The sequence below is a fragment of the Orcinus orca genome, chromosome 5 (assembly GCF_937001465.1).
Source record: "Orcinus orca chromosome 5, mOrcOrc1.1, whole genome shotgun sequence".
Lineage (NCBI taxonomy): Eukaryota > Metazoa > Chordata > Mammalia > Artiodactyla > Delphinidae > Orcinus > Orcinus orca.
Window position 1 is genome coordinate 144,472,117 of NC_064563.1, and position 20,539 is coordinate 144,492,655.

The following is a 20,539-nucleotide window of genomic DNA, read 5'->3' on the forward strand; positions in this document are numbered from 1 at the left end:
TTGGAGGGGTCAAAACCTTCCATAGCTTATCTACAGTCCTTTGTTCTCCAGAACCGTGCCATCCCATATGGCAGCCAACAGCTGCATGTGACTATTAAATTCAAATCCATGAAAGTTAAATAAAATTAGTAATTCCACTCCTTAGTCACTCTAACCACATTTCAAGTGCTTCGGATCACATCTGCCTAGTGGCTACGAGCCGCTAAGTGGCCTAATGTTCTAGAACATTTCCATCATCACAGAAAGTTGTTTTTAGACAGGGCTGGGCTGGCATGTGATCTGATGTTACAGTATCACCTTTGATTGTACCTCAAAGGATACTGAATATAAACCAGCTAGAAATCCTGAAAACTACAGAAAGAGCTAAAATGATTTAATAAGGATTGTGGAACTTAAAAAGACATGAATCATAGTTTAGGAAGCAAAAATATAAATGAAGTAACATTTCATGGGGGAAGGGAATGAGTAAATCCTCTACTTAAAGATGAAGCAACACATTATACAAAGTATAAACGGATACAAGTGACGCTCTTTAGATCTATATAATACTGAATTGAAAGCAAATGCAGTGGTCAAGATATAAACGAATCCATTTACAAACTAATTGGATTGTTAGGTGCACATTACTATCAGTAGCCTGAGGTAGCACTTCCAACTAATGGTAGTAATTGCTTTTAAATAACCTTAAGATGAGTACAGTCATCTCAGTGCTCTATTTAACTCCCTTTTCTAGTGTAGAAATTATGCTATAGATCAGCCTAATGGGAACACACACCTGATATGCATACAAAGGGCAACTGAAGAGTCAAGAAGTAAAATGTTTAAAAAACAATGCTTTGTAGAATGAATTAAGACAAACAAGAACCTGCACTACCACTGCAGCAGAGCCAAAAGTCTGCACCCTTCACATGCACGGTTCTGCACTTGCGAGCTTTGTGACCTGGAATTTGCCACTAAGCCTCACTGCATTTTCAAATTTCCATCTGCAAAGTGAAAGGGGTTGTGTGACTGTTTGGCATTTCTTTTCGTTCCTGGGGGCAGTGAATCAATGACCATGGCAGTGACAGAGATGGGAAGGAAGAGTGGCCGAGTCTTTCTCATCATCAAGCCACCGCCTCCCATGCTGGGCCCAGGTGGAGGCACCGACATCTTCCCAGTCACCTTCCCCAGACACCTTGGACCCAGGCTCCATCGTTCTGCTGACCCTGCCACTATCCTGTCCTCCCTGTTGCAACACCACGTGCAACACACACACACACACACACACACACACACACACACACACACCCCATGCACACATTAGCGGACAGGTGAGTTCAACAGCAAACCAAGAGGGCTGATGGGATGGGAGCGAGGGGAGGCGCAATCTCTGTCGTGAGCGTTAGTCGCTGCCTTCGCCGCTAACGTTCTGGTATGAGTCGCTAAAACCATGGTGAAATCTTGCTTGGCCATTGGATGTGCTTCTCGCTGTTTACCAAATTCCAGGTTAAAAGGACTGACATTTCGCATATTCCCCACAGATGAAAACGTCAAAAGAAAATGGGTATTAGCGAGAAAAGACCTGATCTGGGAGCCTAAAAAAGGAGATGTGCTGTGTTCAAGGCACTTTAAGAAAGATTTTGACAGAAGCGCTCCAAATATTAAACTGAAACCTGGAGTCATACCTTCTAATTCCCCATCTCACTTATAGGGGAAAAGAGAAAAGCTTCACTGTAGGAAAAACTTCACCCTCAAGCCCTTCCAGTCACAAATCACAGCCACCACCTTGTTGGTGCTTCCTCGTGTATGGAGGAATTCCAGTCCCAGGTCATTTTTGAGCATAGCTACAGTGTAATGGACAGTCCAAAGAAACTTAAGCATAAATTAGATCAAATGATCAGCGAGCTAGAGGATACCAAGAAAAGTCTGCGGAATGTTTTAGACGGAGAAAAACGTTTCCAAAAATCACTGAGGAAGACAATCAGGGAATTAAAGGATGAATGTCTCATCTGCCAAGAAACAGCAAACAGGCTGGAAGTTTTCTGTCGGGAGTGATGTCAGGAGAGTATGAACTATATTTCATGAAATAATTTCACGTTATGTTCTACCTAAAATTGATATTGGTACAGCTTTCCAGAAAATGATCACCATCATTAAATAATATCCGTCAGGGCTTCCCTGGTGGCGCAGTGGTTGAGCGTCCGCCTGCCGACGCAGGGGACGCGGGTTCGTGCCCCGGTTCGGGAGGATCCCACGTGCCGCGGAGCGGCTGGGCCCGTGAGCCATGGCCACTGAGCCTGCGCGTCCGGAGCCTGTGCTCCGCAGCAGGAGAGGCCACAGCAGTGAGAGGCCCGCGTACCGCAAAACAAAACAAAACAAAACATATAGCATTTATTTAGCGGTTGCCACATGCTAAGTACGTACTAAACACTTTCATATTTTAACTCACTTAATCCTTACCACCCACATCCCTAGGAAGGAGGTATTTTTATCCTCATTTTATACACAAGGAAATTAAGGCACAGAAAGGTCGGTCAAAGGTCATACAGTTTGTATGTCTTGGAGGCAGAACTGCAACCCAGGCCATGTAGCTTGCAAGCCTGTGCAATTAATTTCTAGAATATTCTACAGCTCTGTGAAGAAAGTTATCAACCAAGTGGCAATATATACATATTTTACTATACTGCATATACAAGAGATCATGTCGATCAAAATCTATGGTTGATTACCCGCAAAAAATGGTTGCAGTAAACTTTCCCACCCCTCTGTACTTGGCCTTTGCAATGCGGCTGCAGCTCCTCGCATGAAGAAGTATCTTCTTCTCAAGTCCTTGAATCTGGGCTTGGCCATGTGACTTGCTTTAAGCAATGGGATATTTACAAACATGATGCAAGCAAAGGCCTGAAAACTGCCTGTGCACTGGAATTTGCTGGAGACATGGGATGACCACCACGTGGGCAAGCTAGGCTAGCCCCCTGGGAGCTAAGAAACACAAGTAGAGGCCCAGCCAACCCAGCCATCCCCACAGAAGCCCTTTAAATGGGTGGTTTGAGAATGATCTGCAATGTTCTCTTCCTTTGCCTTCTAACGCCTGGTTTTCGTTGATCTGTTCACCAAGGCATGGCTGAACCCTCCCTATATGCCTGACATTGTTTTGTGTGCAGGACTCTGTACGTATAGTGTCATGAGAAGAAATGTGTCTCCCAAAAAGGTAAGTTCAAGGTCTAATCCCCAGTACCTATGAATGTGAACTTATTTGGAAACAGACATAACCAACATTCCAGAGATGCAGAGACAGACACACCAGGAGAATATCATGTGATGACAGAGGCAGAGAATGGAGTGATGCCGCCATAAACCGAGGGCTGCTGGCAGCCACCAGGAGCTGGGATTGAGGGCTGGTACAGACACCTCTCAGAGCGGCCAGAAGGAACTAACCCTGCCAACGCCTCAATTTCAGACTACTGGCCACCAGCACTCTGGAACTACCAATATCTTTTGTTTTAAGGCACTCAGCTTGTGGTACTTTGTCATAGCAGCCTAGGAAATTAATATGTATATATATTCTGGGAAACACAGAAAAAGAACCCGGAGAAGAAAGAAAGATCACAAAATAAGAAACTGAAACTGAGATACAGATGGGAGGAGGTGCAGTCACTTCTGGCATAAAAGTGAATGAATCCCTTTGCTAACACCTATCCTTCTCCGGGGCCCACTGTGGCTTTGCAGTCAGCTGCCTGCTTGCCTGAGGACCAGGAGAGCCGCCCTGGACACCTTGGGAGAGCAAGGTGCTAACCCAGCTCCTAAGGGAGACTTTACATCCCAAGTGGGCTTGTCTTTCTTCCAGCCAAGACATGCCTGGCAGAAATTCAGGAGAAACAGGCTTCTTCAGAAGGCCTGGTCAAGACACACTCCTACTCTAGCAGGTGGTGTTAAGGCAGACATCTGATCTGTAGCTCTTCATCTGGCCTGCACCCAAACGTGCATCCTAGTTAATAAATTACTCCCAAAGAACTCCAATGTACTTGTGACGATCCTCAGAGCAGAGGGGTCTAGGCTACACAGGGCTGCCTGACAGGAGTACTGGGGTGTGGACTGGGGGGATAGGACCATGTGGGAGGGAGAAATCACAACAGCTCCTTCCCAGCCCAGATCTCTGTCTTTGCCCCATCCCACCTCCGGGGTGTTGAGTCCCTTCTAGAATGAGAACTAATCGCCCAGGGGGATCCCAGGTTCCACACCCCTCAGTCTTTCAAACTTTCTTATTCTAATTCCATCCGTAGTGTCCCATCTCACCTCCCATCACTCCCCAAAACCCCAACAATCAAGACCCCTCACTACCCCCTAATTCTTCCAACATCATGGCAGCCTTGCAGCCAACTCTACTCTGGGTGCCTCACGGCACTTTGGAGTCTCTCTCTGTTGGTTGACATCTTTTCGAAGCCTGATGAAAATAACCAGCTGAACAACCTCGAAAGTGTGTGCGTGTCTCCCCTACGCCCTTCCAATCACTGATAAATACCCATGATACTAAGAAAAGCTGGCTCACCTGTCTCAGCCTCTTCCTCTTCTAGTTGGGGGACTCCAGGGAGCGTTCTTAAAGATTAATACTCACGTCAACAGGGACTTGTGCTGCTAAGACCCTTCGGTGCTGCCTTCGGCACAGATCTGGTCCAGTTCTCAGACTGCTGCCCTGGCTGTTGGCCTGGTGGACCCCACAGCCCTTGCTATACAAGCAGGAGAACCGGCTAAGTCCGACACAAATACGAGTGGTCGAAGTTTGCCTACAACCATTTCCCCATCTCTGAGGTGCTCCCTGGTGGCGGTCAACGCACAGCACGAGGTGGTGCCTATGCTTTCAGCACCACCTTCCCCCCCCCTCTGTCTCAGCATCGAAGTCCAGCCGTCGCCCTCCACACCCCAAAGGAGGGAGGTGGTGAGAGGCAGAATTCACCTCTCCGATCCCCACTTAGAATCAGGCACTGCATCTGATCCTTTCACACCCATTGATTCCACTGGTCCTTGTCTCAATCCTGCTCCAAGTATTACAAGATTATTCCCATTTTTTGAGATAAGGAAACTGAGGCTGAGAGAGGCACTGTAACCTGCACAAAAATCCATGCATCATATAGAGCAGAATTCGGATTTGCTTCCCAGCCAGCCCTGCCCCAGAGACAATGCTCTTTCAACCGGACCATAGGGGCCTCAGCTGCAGGCCATTCAGAGTTAAAAGTTGCCACTTACAGACACTCAAAGCCAATCAGCAGCGTCACTGTTTTGCCATAGTCAGGCAGGCAAGAGCCAGAAAAATCACTGCAGCTGTGGCAATTCTGCTGCAGAGATTCTCTGTGACCCCCTCCGTCCCCACTGGCCAATGTCTTGCATGGCTGTCCTCTGTTCCTGGAGCTCCATGAGACAGGGTCTCTGGGGAACAGTGCACCAACTGTACCCATGACAGCACCCAGCCCTCCTGCATCTCCACCTGCTGTGCCCGACCCCCAAACTGACCTTCCTATCCACCCCTTCATCCTCCCAGCTGGTGCTCTGGCTTAAGTAGAACAGGGTTCCCCAAGACACCTTGCTGGGCGCCAACTCAATCTCACAACCCCAGTGGGTGTGTGTGCAGAGAGAGAGAGACAGAAAGACAGATAGGCAGATAGACCGTGGAGCTTTGGGCGGGGCTTCAAAATGGATGGAAGGACTTATTTACAATCTTGAGATTCCTGGACCACAGCTTGGTACTCAGCTCCTCCCCTTTCCCTGCTACGATGCAGGAATCACTGCTGAATTTCTACCTTCCTAGCTTCAATGCCTCCATCCCATCTGTAACCTGCCAACTCCCATGGAACAAGCTGGTCTGGTATCTGAATTGCGTGGAACCTGGATGGGGGCTTGAAATTGTTAGTGAGTGACTCCAAATCAGGTCTTAGGCTTTGTCTGTGCTCTTTCCAGGTAGTGGGCGTTATCATCCATTACTCTATGCAACTTTGCTAAACCCAAGTACAGCTCCGGCATGCTCCAAGCCCACCAGCTTGGTACCGGCATTACTTTCCTATTTGCCACTGTAACAAATCACCACATACTTTGTGGCTTTAAATAACAGATTTATTATCTCACCGTCCTAGAGGTTAGAAGACCACATGGGTGGGCAGAGACGGTCCTTCCTAAGGCTGCAGAGGAGGATCGCTTCCTTGTCTTTGCCTGCAGTCCTTGGCTTGTGGCCCCTTCTTCCATCTCCTCGCTCTGTCTCTCTCTCCTTCCATCCCCTGCCCTTCTGCTCTCCTCTTGTAAGGACCCCCGTGACTACACTGGGCTTGCCTAGATAACCTCCCCACTCAAGCTCTTAACTCAATCCTATCTGCAAAGTCCTGTCATGTAAGGTAGCATCATCACTGGTTCCAGGATTAGGACATGGGCATTTTGGGGGCCTACATGGGCACCCACATGTGCCATGACCCACAGAGGGCGCTGTGGACTCATAGGCCAGGAGCTGTATCTTCAAAAGTTTTGAACCTCACAGGGCCTTGTCCTTGAGGGACATTTTGGTTTTTTTTAAGTGATTTTTTTAAAATTAATTGATTAATTATTTTTTATTTTTGGCTGCGTTGGGTCTTTGTTGCTGTGCACGGGCTTTCTCTAGTTGCGGCGAGTGGGGACTACTCTTTGTTGCTGTGCGTGGGCTTCTCATTGCGGTGGCTCCTCTTGTGGATCATGGGCTCCAGGCTCACAGCCTTCAGCCGTTGCGGCTCGCAGGCTCAGTAGTTGTGGCACGTGGGCTCTAGAGCACAGGCTCAGGAGTTGTGGCGCACGGGCTTAGCTGCTCCACGGCATGTGGGATCCTCCCAGACCAGGGCTCGAACCCATATCCCCTGCACTGGCAGGCGGATTCTTAACCACTGCGCCACCAGGGAAGCCCCTTGATGGCCGTTTGACATATAGTGTTTGGATAAATGAATGGAGAGTATGTGGACTGAACTGTGTCCCTTCAAAAGACAAGTATTGAAATCATAACCCCCATTAGCTCAGAATGTGACCTCATTTAAAGATAGGGTTTTACGAAGTCATCAAGGTAAAATGAGGTCACTGTGAGTGGGCTCTAATCCGATCTGACTCTGTCCTTATGAAAAGGGGGAAACCTGGGCACAAACAGGGGGAGGCCATGTGAACAGGAAGACGGCCGTCTGCGAGTCAGGAGGCATGGAACTCAGTCTTCTCCCACAGGCCTCTAAGGAAGCCAGCACCGTGAACGTCTACTGTTAAGTCCCCCAGCTTGTGGCGCTTGTTACAACAGCCCTAGCAAATGAGTGCAGATAATAAAGCTCTTAATTAGACAGTGCTCTGGTACATTGAAAGTAAGATTTAAAAAAAAAAAAAAAAAGAACTTGTCACAGGGTTCTGTGCCACCGGAAGTATTTCACACTAACTGTTAGTTTGGGGCCGGGGGGAGGGGGCTTAGAGCATCATTTCCTAATCAGTGTTGTTGCCACCTCTGGGTGCATGGAGATTAAAGCAAAGATGGCCGGGCACCTGCCCCTCTCCCAGTGAGGCGTTCTGGCACCAGGAGAGGATGCTGCCCCTCGGACCCCCGGGCTCCACCCTGCACAGAGCAAGGCCAGACTGGAGGCAAACTTCTCAGGAGCTGCCAGGCCCCTCTGGTCCCTGGTCAGCCCTGCTGGTCTTCCTGTGTGGTCTCCACCTGTCTGCCGTCAAGTGTAACCCTCCCCCCAAGCCCAGAGCTCTGTGTGAGCCATCCACACCTTTATTATGAATTGTTTATTCTCCAGGGTGTCCGTGGCCACAAGTGACATCTCCAGTTAAGAACAACAACTCAAAGAGTGTCCCCTGAGAAAGAATTTTGAGGCTTTGGACAGCGGTGGGGTAAAGAATTTGGGCGACGGTAATCCAGTCATTGCAGGTAGGGTATGGCCCCCTCACAAGACCATCTTTGACATCTTGTAAAATGTTCAGGAAGGGATTTTCTCCAGAAGAAATTAGTTCAGGGTCATCTTATTAGAAATAGGTTAAGTATTTGCTGGAGGCCACCAATAAGATGGGTGGTCATTTGGTGTCCACGACCAAAGATGACCCCTTGCACTGCGCTGCCAGTGTGTTTATTAAAGCCAGTGAAAGGTCTTGATCTCTGGATGCCCCTTTATTGTGCATCTTACACACCAATAGTGGGGAATTACTGACTGATCAATTGTGGGGAAAATAATTAGCTTCCCTCCACCCCGGGCTAATTACAGAGAGCATCATTTAGGCAACGCCGTGCACACATGTGCAGCCCACCTCCACCCTGCCTGCCTAGACCGGCCGGGAGGCAGACAGCAAGTGCATTCCGGTGACAGCTGGCAAGCCAGCCTCTGGGAATGAAACATTTTAGCACTCCGTAAATTTCTAACAAGGTTTCAAATTGCCGCCGTTTCCCTCCTCTCAGCTCTGTCAACTAGTGAAAGGGAGGGGAAAAATAGACTAATTAAATCTACAGTGAGAAAGTGCTACTGGTAAGATTGCTACTTATTAAAAATAATGAACTGTTAGGACCAATTTGCAAAGTAGGTGAAATTCTCCCCATTTCCCCTATATATAAAAACACATCCTTCTGATTGTATATGTATTGGGTATATATGGATATATATCAGAACGGAATATGCTATATGACATTCTTAAACCTAATGGAAGGTGACACATAATAAAGTCAAACATCGAGAGACTATGTAACAATACTCGATATGAACACTGAGGCTTGATACCGTGTACAAAGTAGGTCATTTCAAATTCTTTTCCCACATGATTGTTATCACAAGAAAAATTCTTGCCGGTGACGTACCAAATGGAGAGAAACACAGCCTTGAAAACCTTCCTGAAATGACAATTTCCAAGTTTTGATCACCATCACTAATTTTTTAAAATAACAGTAGCAATAAAGCTCTCTTCATTCTTTCTCTGTTTTAAAAGGAAAGATAGTCAACTGGAGCTATGCAAGACTGAGGGGCAAGGAGAGCAGAGAGAAAGGAAAATAACTCACAAAGTATCTCACTGTCAACTAAAAAACATGTAAGCAGCTTGGTGGCGGGGGGTGAGTTCAGAAAAATAAAAGATAAAATTTCAAAGAATTTTACTCTGAGGAAAGCCACGTACCCTCCTGTTTCTATGAGCACAAGTTAAGTAACTGCAGCTGTCTTCAGCCTGTAGGTGTATCTCATACAATAACTACACAGGCTGCTATGCAGGGGACAGTATCGGACATGTGAATAGAATAGGGCAAAAACGGGGGCGCTGACAATCCTGTCGGTAACTCGGGGTCCAAATCCGTCTGAGCCAAGCGCACAGCCAAGCACAAAGCAGGTTCTGGAGAACAAGCAGCTGCTGGGCTGGGATGACCAGTGCTGCCTGCCCCTGCCCACCGCGCCCCTGCCCACCGCACGTCCGACACCCCCTGCACAGAGCTCATCTACTTCACCTGATGCCTGCTTTCTTTTTCAGCCTGAGAAGGCTGACCTTTAGGATGGCGTATATAAACAAACTTCCGCAGCTAGGATGGGAGGAAAATGCAGAGAAGAACATGCGCCCTATTTACGTTTGGGAAAATAAACAGTCCTTTAAAGTACCGGCCCAGCTGATATTCACAACGGTGACCTCAGGATTGGAAATCTCACAACGGCTCCCGACTGAATTTCAGATGCAAATGATCACTTGGTATTAATTTCAGCCTTGCTAATGTTTGGTCCCGAGCATCACAGCTAATTGGCAGGAGGAACTGCCAGTTCTGCTGATGGCAGCCCCGTGGGACACTTGGGATCTTCTGAGTGGTAGAACCCACAGTCACTGGATAGTGTTAGCTTGCCAATTATGACCCTTGGTATCTCGCTCGCCACTCTCTCCCTTCCCCTCCCCTTCCCCCTCTCCCTCTCTCCTTCTCTCTCTCCGTGTGTGTGTGTGTGTGTGTGTGTGTGTGTGTGTGTGTGTGTGTGTGTGTGTGTGTTTCTACATATGTAAAGGTTTGGTGACAGGGACAAAAAGAAAAAAATTTGAGAATAATAAACAGTGTGATTAAGTGGAAAAGTACTCATAAAACACTCCAATGTTGACTGATAATGCCAAGGAATGTAAAAGTGATTCTAGAAATTCATCCAGGCTTTTAACACATAGGCTGCGACTTCACTAAAGAAAACAAGGTCCCCCCGGGCCACCCTGCACCCAGATTACAGCTCGGGGCCACTGAAGGGGACCCACCCATCTGCCCCATTACTTTACAGTGACACCCCCTGTGTGGACTGCAATGCGATCATTCTGAGCACAGCATCGTAACATACATTTTCCCTGTATTTTTATCCAAACGTCCAAGTGATTTTATGGGCATCGTCTGATCTACTGCTTGCCACAACTACATCCATCTTGTCTTCCACCAACAGAAACGATTATTCTCTATCTCTCCCAGCAATTCCTACAGGGCATAACCAGTAAGGACAAGACAAGTGACCAGCCAGCATTTTGGGCTTAATGAATGAACCCGACCTGAGTTTATTCTCATCAAACACAATTTCCATTTCCAGGTGTTTACAAGGTTCATCCAACATCACATGAAGGTCTTTTCCTGGTAAATTTAGAAATCCATCTGCTGCTAGAAGCACTGATGCACTTTGCTCACCAGATCTGGAAGTGTTTCAAGGTAAAAACAGGCTTCCCAAGGAACGTGTTGATTGTAATCAGAGCGAAGCCAGCAGTTACCAGGAACTGAAGTTGAGCGTTGAACCGTGGGCATGACCTGGAGGTATGGAGGAGCTTACGGAGAATGAGAAAAACTGCTTTTTCTTTGGAAAGGGAGGTGGAGGTCTATGTGGGATACAGCTGAAATTATCTGAAAGGGGACATTATCGGAGGGACTGACATTAAACATGGCAGTTAAAGATCTCCTTCAATGTCAAGGTGAAGTGTTTGGGGGCTGCAAAAGTAGACCTATCTCTAGAGGGTGGTTGGGGGATATTTGCTCACATGAATTCACTGGAGTCTCCACCTTAGAAGCTCGGGGGTCCTGCCCCTGCACACTTCAATCTCCTCTAAGGCTCTGAGTGGCCATGAGCAGAGCCAGATGCCCTCCCCTGACCTGCAACATTCCAGAACAAACAGTGACATTTACACCCCTGTGATAAACTACTTGCTCCACCATAAATATTCTGAATGGTTTGAACTTTTGGAGTGGAACCTTCTAGAAAAGATGCTGTGGCATCTTAAATGCTCAAACTCCATTTTTCTTTGGGGAAATGTGAGCGCCCTGGCCAGAGCCTCACAGGTGACCTCAGCTATGAAAACTGGCCCATTGCGCTGCCTCCGTGGGGTAGAAGAAAGCGAGTCCTGTGCTCCCGGAGCACAGAGGCTGAGTGTAAGCAGCGCCCGACGTCACGCAGTGAGAACCCGACAGAGGCCCCGAGTCCTAGGCCGGCCCCCTTCACTCACCCCTGGAGAGGTGGTCTTGCAGCTTTGTCCGGGCATCTTGTGTTTAGCCGCACAGAACCCTGAGCTCTTTCGCAAGTCAAACCAAGAAACACCCTCTAAATTATACCCGTCACCTTCCTAGAAATAATAGTGAATTGTTACATAACTGGTCTTTGTTATCACAAAACAAACCACTTCCCTCCAGTTTTTCAGTTTCTCCTCATATTTATTGAAATATGAAAACCAAAGTTAGCATTAGTTTCCCATCCCTTTTCACCATCTCTTTCCTCTATTGGCAGGTTAGGGTCACAGTGTCAAGGCAGCGTGGTGGGACTCCCAGCTCCAGCCCTAGGAGATCCATAATTCATGCATAAGTACCTCTTCCAAGACTGAGACCCTGGGATACAGGGATGGTCTTGCACCAACTTCAAAATTTGCCCGCAAGAACTCGTTATGTGAGTTTTCTCCATGAAATCATAGCGAGATATTCTCAGTCACTGGTGTAGCCAGTTCAGGGCTGGAAGCCCTCTGCATCTTCTCAGCACAGTTGGGGCTGCAGGAGAAGAAATAATAGCTACCACTCAGCACCTGCAGCTGGCCACATGCTGCTCTAAACCTTCTGTGAGCACAAACTCACTTAATTCTCACAGCAGCCCTACAGGAGGGAGATGTTATTATCAACCCCACTTTCCAGATGAGAAAACTGAGGCACAGAACGGTTAGGTAAGCTGCCCAAGCCATACAGCTGATAAGAAGAGGCACAGAGCTTCAAACCCTGAAACATGGACAACCTAATTAGGAAACCTTTTTCACAGTTACTAAGAAGCAGGTAAAGCATGATAAACATGTTGGGGGCATAATTTCAGTGTAAAAAATAAAAGAAGAGATAAAAAGTTGCCAAGTTGAGGAGCATACGAGGACCTGGGCAGTCTTTTCTTGCGGAAACCCCTAGAAGGATTTAGGAAAAAGAATTTTAAAAAGCAGCCTTCGAAGGGAAGGGAACGGAATAAACATAAGGCTGCATGGGGATGGGCGTGGGTGTCACTCCCGGGCTCAGGGCGGCAGTCTCCTGGCTAAACAGGGTGGGCGGGTCAGCAGATAGACACACTTAGGACGGATGTAGTAGGAAACGGCTGGCGAGGTGTGCGGAGTACAGAAGGGACAGAGGGGCTGCATCAGGAAAGGAGCTTTCATCAGCACGAGAACCACATGGCTCTTTTTTCCAGGCGCCCTTTGAGCAGGTGCTGGACTGTGTGTCCTTCAAGGACCTCACTGCTCGCTCAGCTGCTGTCAGGACGCCGTTATGAACTGAGATGGGGGAGGGGGGGCTGGTAGGGAATGGAAAGAAGTGAGGTCATCTCAAAGAACAGAGTGCCTTTTGCAGCTTTTCTGAAAGTTGGAGTTCTGAAAGCAGAACTCCTTGAAGACGTGTACCCTGCTGCTCCCTGGGACCGTGAACAAGTTACCTCTCGGCATCAACGCTAGGTGAGAGAGGGTACCTCCTTGACCCCCTTTCTGCCAGGCGCACCTCTACCCACGGTTGACGGAAGCTACACCAGAACTTGCTCAGTTTGCTATCTCTGTCCCTCAGTGCCTCGTTCATTCCCATCTAAACTGCGCCTCTAAGTAAATCAAGCACAAGCAAAGGAAGTATGAAGGTATCGCGGAGAACCCTGAACAGCACATTTTTATTCTCCATTGCTCTGGGTAAAACTCTGAAAACAATTTGTTTGATTTGTGATGCTACTGTTTCTGCCTCAAAAACTGTTTTTGATTTGGAAAGGCATTCCAAGTAGGTACACCGGAGAATGCAACCTAAAATAGCCAGGTGATTTAACTTTACATGCGTGTTTTATTTCCAGGGAAAATGAATATGTTGCATACAATGGAGAGAAAAAAATTGGAGACAGGAGTTCATGATGTCATCTTTATGTGAACATTCTTTATTATTTCATAAAATGTAACCATGTTAATGGAAAAGAGGCCATGAAAAATATTCATTTTTGCTACACGTGCTGGTAACCACAAAATAAGATGTATAGGAACTGATACCGAATTTTCATTAATAAGGATTGTTACTCCGTCCTGTTGTGTCAACACAAATTCCATTCCTCATTTTTGTTATTAAACGTTTTGTGAGTAATGGATGCAGAAAGCAATTCAGTGGTCATCACCTATCTCCTTCCTCTCAGTTAAAGGTATTTCAGACCTGCATCCTGTACCATCAGCTGGTCCCGGTTCTGTATGGAGCTCAGTCAGTTACAGGAACTGCCTCAGTCCTCCCTCAGCAGGAGCCCCGCCCCTCTCCGATGGCCTCTCCAGCCAAATTCCCTGCATCTCTCTGGATCACGTGACTCCCCTCCCCAACCACAGAGAGCTGGAAGAATGGCGAGCATCTGATGTGCTGGGCAGCATGGTGCCATCTGTGGGTGTCTCTGGTCAAGCAAAGCGGTTGCCACTCGTCACGTATCAGGACCTATAACAAATTCCACAACCTCACCGGATTACTGGCATAGTAGAAGCTGTGATGCCCCAGCACTGGGCCCCTTTTCCAAGCTGGGGCACCCATCTCCTAGCTGCTATGAGGCTCAAAAGCTCATGCCTCCCAGCTACCTCACCACCACCCCCCGGCCCAGAAAATTATCTGCCAAACAATAACCAGCTGACCCCACTTCTCCCTGACAGCCCAGTCAGTAACTGGCTGAGCCAGGGTTCAGAATGGTGACCCCGCCACAGGTGCCACGAGTCCCGCAGGAGGGCACTGTGCCCCAGAGCTCTCCTGTGAGGTCAGGCGGCGTGCAGCCTCCCGCTGAAAGCATCCCTGACTCGCCTGGCTCCTCCCACAGCCCTTCTTCAACCAGCCCTGCGAGCACTTGCACAAGAACCCCCTTCTCAGGTTCTGCTTCTGGAACCAACTGTAGTAGGTTCCTGGGGCTGCCCTGACAAATGACCACAAACTGGGGGAGGCTTAAGGCAACAGGAATTCACTCTCTCACCGTCTGGAGGACAGAAGTCAGGAATTAGGGTGCAGGCAGGGTTGGTTTTCCTGGAGGCTCTGGGGAAGGAACCATCCCATGCCTTTGCTGACTCCTGGTATCTGCCGGCAATCCTTGGAATCCCTTGTTTGGTGGAGGCATCCTTCTGATATCTGCCTCCATCTTCACACGACTTGCTCTCTCTGTGTCCCTAAGGTCCAATTCTCCCTCTACTTTCTCTCATAAGGACACCAGTTCTCCAGACATCCTGGATCTGGAGACCCTATTTTCAAATAAGGGCACATATCCTGAGGTTGTAGGCGAACATGGATTTTGGGGACAGTTCAACCCACTACACCAAAACTAAGGCAATTGAGCAAAGTACCTACAAGCCAAGGTTAGCAAGAGAAGGCATGGGTCCCCCCACCTTCACTCTGACCCCATGGAAAGTCATGCTGGGCTCAGGTTCTACAATGAACATGCAGTGTGGCTGTGAATTTCAGGGAGGTCCCCTCCACCCTGCCGCTCTCCCTTCTAATAAGGCAAGTGTAAGAGCAATCCTGCACACAAGGGAAGAATCGGGCTACTGGGGCCTCAGGGTGGGCCTGTGGGATGCCAGCTGTTTGCCAGTTGTTTGGGGCTTGGGGATCCACTGGAAGCTGGATTCAGGTGCAACCCCAGTGGGAGGGAAGCCACTGGTCCCACAGGAGGCTGAAATCGGGGTGAGCTCCTCCCTCCCTCTACACACACTGGGGGAAGTCCCAGCTGAGACTCTGTCCAACAGGCAGGAGAGAGCTCCCAGAGCGCCTTCAGACAGTTGTGCTTTTTACACCATACCCTACAAGGACGTCAGCCTGGGACTTGGTGACGGACTGTGAGAGCTCTGCCACGAGACTATTCTTTCTCTCTCAGATTCTACTATAAAACGCAGAGTCAAAGAGCATCAGAGCGCTAAAGAGAAGAACAGGCAGTGTTCATAACGGGCAGTGAAGTCAGAGGCGTGTTGGTAAAAGCAGCTATGCCCAGAATCTGTGAGTGAAGTGAACAGCGGGAACCAGAGTGGAGGCCCATGAATTGCACAGGAGGGGCCAGTGAGACGACATGGGCTCCAGAGCCCCCAGGGAGCCTCAGTCACCTTCCAGTTCTAGTTTCCAGAAGGTCCACCTGCGTAACAGTTCCTTTCTTCCTTGATATCTGGTCGTGTAGCTGAGGATCCTAGCGTTCTCCCTACAAATGGATATTTTATAATAAACTCTCATCACTTGCAGTGACGTGAGTCAGTCTTATTTTAGTGCATTACAACGAGCCAACAGAATATCCCATAAAGTTAGGAGGATAAAGCTAGTCCAGTGCGTGCCACTACATTAAAAGCCTTACCCACAGAGCACCTTTACACCGAAAGCCACAACGGTCATTGCTGGGTCTTACTTGTGTCTCAGATGAGTCTGAGATTCAGTTTAGTGAAACATCTTGCCATGATAACTCAGGGAGCTCAACTCAGATCTGCTAAATGGCCTCAAAAAAGCAAGCTGAGGGGCTTCCCTGGTGGCGCAGTGGTTGAGAGTCCGCCTGCCGAGGCAGGGGACATGGGTTCGTGCCCCGGTCTGGGAAGATCCCACGTGTCACGGAGCGGCTGGGCCCGTGAGCCATGGTCGCTGAGCCTGTGCATCCAGAGCCCGTGCTCCGCAACGGGAGAGGCCGCAGCAGTGAGAGGCCCGTGTACCGCACAAAAAAAAAGCAAGCTGAGGCAGACCTCCCAAGGTACTTTGTTACTACTATTCACCTGTATTCATTTATACATTTGCTCACTCAGTGGAGACTAGGGGATAAAATGGTAAGCAAAGTCAGATATAATTATTATGGCACTTATATTTATCGATGAGACAGATTTATTCACATGATCACAGAAACAAAAGTAAAATTACATGTCTAATAAGTGCTACAAAGGATATGTGACGTTATGAGGCTATTTACAAAGTAATTTTATCTATTCTGGGGTCACGGACTGAGAGGTCCAGGAGAAAAAGGGCTTTTGGATACAGAAAGAATAAGGTGTGTGCAGATCCCTGAAACACTAAAGGAAGCAAAAAGAGTACCGAAATCAAGATGGAGCACGATGTAAGACTAGGCTGAAAATGCATCTGGGGAGAAAGCTATTTAGAGCTTTGGGGAATCAAGGTAAGGATCCTGGTCTTTGTTCTTTGGGCAGTTAGCACACTTTAAGCAAGAGGTTGGTATGATGAGACTATTCTTCAAAAAAATCACACTGGGGGCTTCCCTGGTGGCTCAGTGGTGGAGAGTCCGCCTGCCGATGCAGGGGACACGGGTTCGTGCCCCGGTCCGGGAAGATCCCACATGCCACGGAGCGGCTGGGCCCGTGAGCCATGGCCGCTGAGCCTGCGTGTCCGGAGCCTGTGCTCCGCAATGGGAGAGGCCACAACAGTGAGAGGCCCGTGTACCGCAAAAAAAAAAAAAAAAAAAAAAATCACACTGGGCTTTTAATTCAAGATATCAGAATAAGTCTATTAACATTCCCTCTTCTGCCCCAAAACCTCCTTCAAATAAGAGCAATAGGCTGAGAAAAAGGAAAAATGGCAAACAAAATGGAGCCATCAGCAACTGAGAGATTTCAACAGATTCTGAAGCGCAGATCCCTCCCACCACAAAGCAAAGGTACCTATTCCACGCGCTCTGACCACCTACATAATGCTCCCAGTTTCCCTTTGGATGTGCTCAGTCTTGAATATACATACACAACCAGTGGCCATCAGATATCTGAGGAATGCTCACATCATAAAAGAGTAAGACCAAGATAAATAAATATGAAAACACAAACCTTGGATGAGACATAATCCAGAAAATGAAAGAAAACTAAAATCATCATCATCATCATCTCTAAGAAATATCCAGCAGGGAATTCTAGAAGATAAGTTATTTGTAAGACGAGAATAGAATAATAATGGACACTATGAGAAACATTAACAGAAATGAAGAACTGAATGAAAAGGACAGGTGCACAGCTAACTGGAATCTCAGCAACATAAAAATGAAGGTGAAGATATACTTAAAAGAAAGTAATGGTAAAATTTTTTGGACTGACAGAAAACATGGACCAAAAGACCCCAAAGCACGATATACTAAGCTAAATAAAAGTTAAAAGTTAAATAAAAAATTCATGTCTAAGCACACTTGGATAAAAATTACAGAATATCAAAATACAAACAGAAGATATTAAATGCAGCCAGAGAAAAAGAGCAAATGATCTACAAAAGGGTAAGAATTTAAATGATAGCTGACACCCCAACTATGCCAAAGAGATCCAGAGACAGTGATATATTACCTTCAAAGTGTAGAGGGGAAATAACAGTCCATGTAGAAGTGTGTACCCAGCAAAATACTCTTTCATGAAAAGGATGAAATAGGGATAGTTAGAGATCACAGAAACTAAGAGAGTATACTACAAAGAGACCAGAAATAAAGGAAAATCTAAAGAATACACTTCAAGAAAAAAGAACATGATCCCACAAGGATGGTCTGAGATCCAAGTAGGAATGAACAAATGACATGATGAAACTGTAGCTAAATCCAAGCCAATATCATCTGAGTAAGGTCATAATAAAATAGTGCCTAATTTCTAGATTAAAAAACATAACAACAAGCACGTGTAAGCCTTGAGATGGGTAATCAGAATCAATGTGGTCCAACCCTGTCTCCGAGAGGAGACCACAGAGTGGGTGGCTTATAAACCGCCTACATTTCATTTCTCACTGTTCCGGAGGCTGGAAGTCCAAGATCAAGGTACCGGCAGATTTGGTGTCAGGTGAGGGCCCTCTTCCTGGTTCGGAGAAGGCACCTTCTGGGTGTGTCTTCACATGGTGGAAGAGGTGAGGGAGCACTCTGGGGCCTCTTTTATAGGGGTACTGATCCCATTCATGAGGGCTTCACCTTCATGACCTAACCACCTCCCAAAGGCCCCGTGCCCTAATACCATCGCATTGGGCATTAGGTTTCAACATATGAAGTTTAGGTGGATGTAAACATTCAACCTATAGTACCTGTTTTGTTGTGGGGTGTTTTTTTTTTTTTCCTGTGGAAGAAGGTGGCTAGGTTATCATTTACCTGTAGACCTTTGCTAGTTTAAATGAACATGGGAAAATTCCAAGGTAAATTTAAACATACAGAAAGAGAAAATGTGTCCTAAATAAATAGAACAAAAAAGAAAAACTCATTAGACAAAGAAAGAAAGGTGAAAGTATAAATACAATAAAGTCAAAAAGTAAGACAGGAGAAAGAAGTCCAATGTATCAATCATTAGAATGAATGCAAGCACAGTAAACTTGAGTTTGGATAATCCTATCCTAGTTTGGGGTAGCAAACTATTGTTTTCCAGTATAGAATACTAATTTTTGAGCATGATTATTTTCACAGGATTTATTTTTCGAAAGGGGAAGAAAAGATATTCTTGGTTGAAATATGAAAAAAGAGAATGGAGAGATGAAAGGCTGGCTATCAGGATGTTATCACAGTAGCCTGATCGAGTGACGATAAACATACTTAAACTTTTTGAGGACATCCTCAACTACGTCCATGGAATAAATTCTAAGGAAGAAAAATTTTGAGGTCGAACAGATGCCAGTATTTGTAATTTTTAATATGTACTGTCAAGTTTCCCTGCAGGAAGTTTGCACCCTTGAATGCTGCTACAATATTTATCAATATTCTTGTTATAGTTCTTGTTTCATTTTACCCAGAGCAGGCGCTATTCTAGTTCATAGTAGGGAATGAGGTAGACAAAACCCCTCTCATCATACATTTACCATTCCATGTGCAGAGGGGAGGAAGACAAGTAGAATAAAAAGTAAACCAATCAATAATAATTTCAGGCAATAAAATGTTATGAGGAAAATAAAATAGGTGAGTTGATGAGCAGTGACTTCATAGTGTGTAGGCGGTGAAGGTCTCTTTGAGCCAGGGCCTGAGAGACCTGCAAAAGAGCACCCCTGCAGAGAGATGGCAGTGAAGGCTGTCCAGTGGAACTCGCTGGACATGGCCAGGGAATAGAAACATGCCCATGTGGCCAGTGTATAATGAGGGAAGGGCTAGTGGGCTTTTCTTTCAAATAGACGACTAAGATTTACATATACACCCATGTCCTATGAGGAAGGGAAGTGGGACAAGGTAACTGATGAGCAGATCAAACCCGTAAGTGTGTCTTCATTCACACAACACAGGGATCTCACCTTCAGTGAGCATTCTTACGTGCTTGGGACTTTATATACGTCATCTCTTCAATTATAACACAATCACAGACATCATCACCTCCATTTTCATGTTGAGGAAACAGAGTCAGAAGGAGAGAAGTCACAGCTTATAAGTAGTGGAGTCTGGCTTTACACTCAAGTTGTACTGACTCCAAAGTTCATGTTGTTTCCACCCTGAGCAAAGGGACCACCCAGATGGGCACGGACACTGTGATGAGCTTTAGAAACCGACAGGCAACGTCTTGAGCATGTAAACTTGTAAAGGTGAGATGGTTTTCATGACTTTATTTACCATTTATAATTTTATGAACCACCTATTTCCAAATTACATATACTAATCATTCTATATATTTTTTAATATACATCCTACATAGAACCTAAAGATAATTATTATGAGAAACTAGAGAGCAGAGAAAAATAAGTACAGCAGCATCCTATAGGGTGAATTGGCATTACAAGTAGGAATTCGCTTTATCTCCAGCTAATCATTGCTATATTTAGGCTCACTCTAAAAATTGTTTGTGTCTGATAGTCTTGCTACCTCATGAAATAAAAAGTACTGATTCTAATAATTACCAACTCATCTTTAAACTGAGAATTACAATACTGGTAGTGACTATCTCATATTAAGATTTAAAGAGTAAATTGTACTTATATGAGCCCTTTGGGGTCTGGGATATACAAGCCAAAAGTGGGTGATTGTGATGGCTTTCAAACGTTTTCAAGTGAGCTGGAAGAGGGCGGCTAGTAGGGACCACTGGTGCCCAGGAATCTGAAGGACCCTCACCCAAGACAGGAACCACAATTACTTGAAAGGAAAACTTGAGAAAACATTTGAAAGGAAACTCCAACAAACTTATGGGTATGTGGTAACAGGGAACTCCAGGG

At 46.5% G+C, this 20,539-nt stretch overlaps 2 protein-coding genes across 2 annotated transcripts in view; one reads left to right on the forward strand and one right to left on the reverse strand.

Annotated features, from left to right (window-relative positions):
• Window positions 1-20,539, reverse strand: part of DSCAM (DS cell adhesion molecule) — a 753,301-nt gene that overhangs the window by 661,490 nt on the left and 71,272 nt on the right. The window lies entirely within an intron of this gene.
• LOC101276219 (THAP domain-containing protein 6-like) lies at window positions 1,342-2,034 on the forward strand. The gene is made up of 2 exons (XM_033418337.2): window positions 1,342-1,689; window positions 1,815-2,034. The coding sequence occupies exons 1-2, from the start codon at window positions 1,430-1,432 to the stop codon at window positions 2,032-2,034; spliced, it is 480 nt and encodes a 159-aa protein (XP_033274228.1). The 5' UTR covers window positions 1,342-1,429.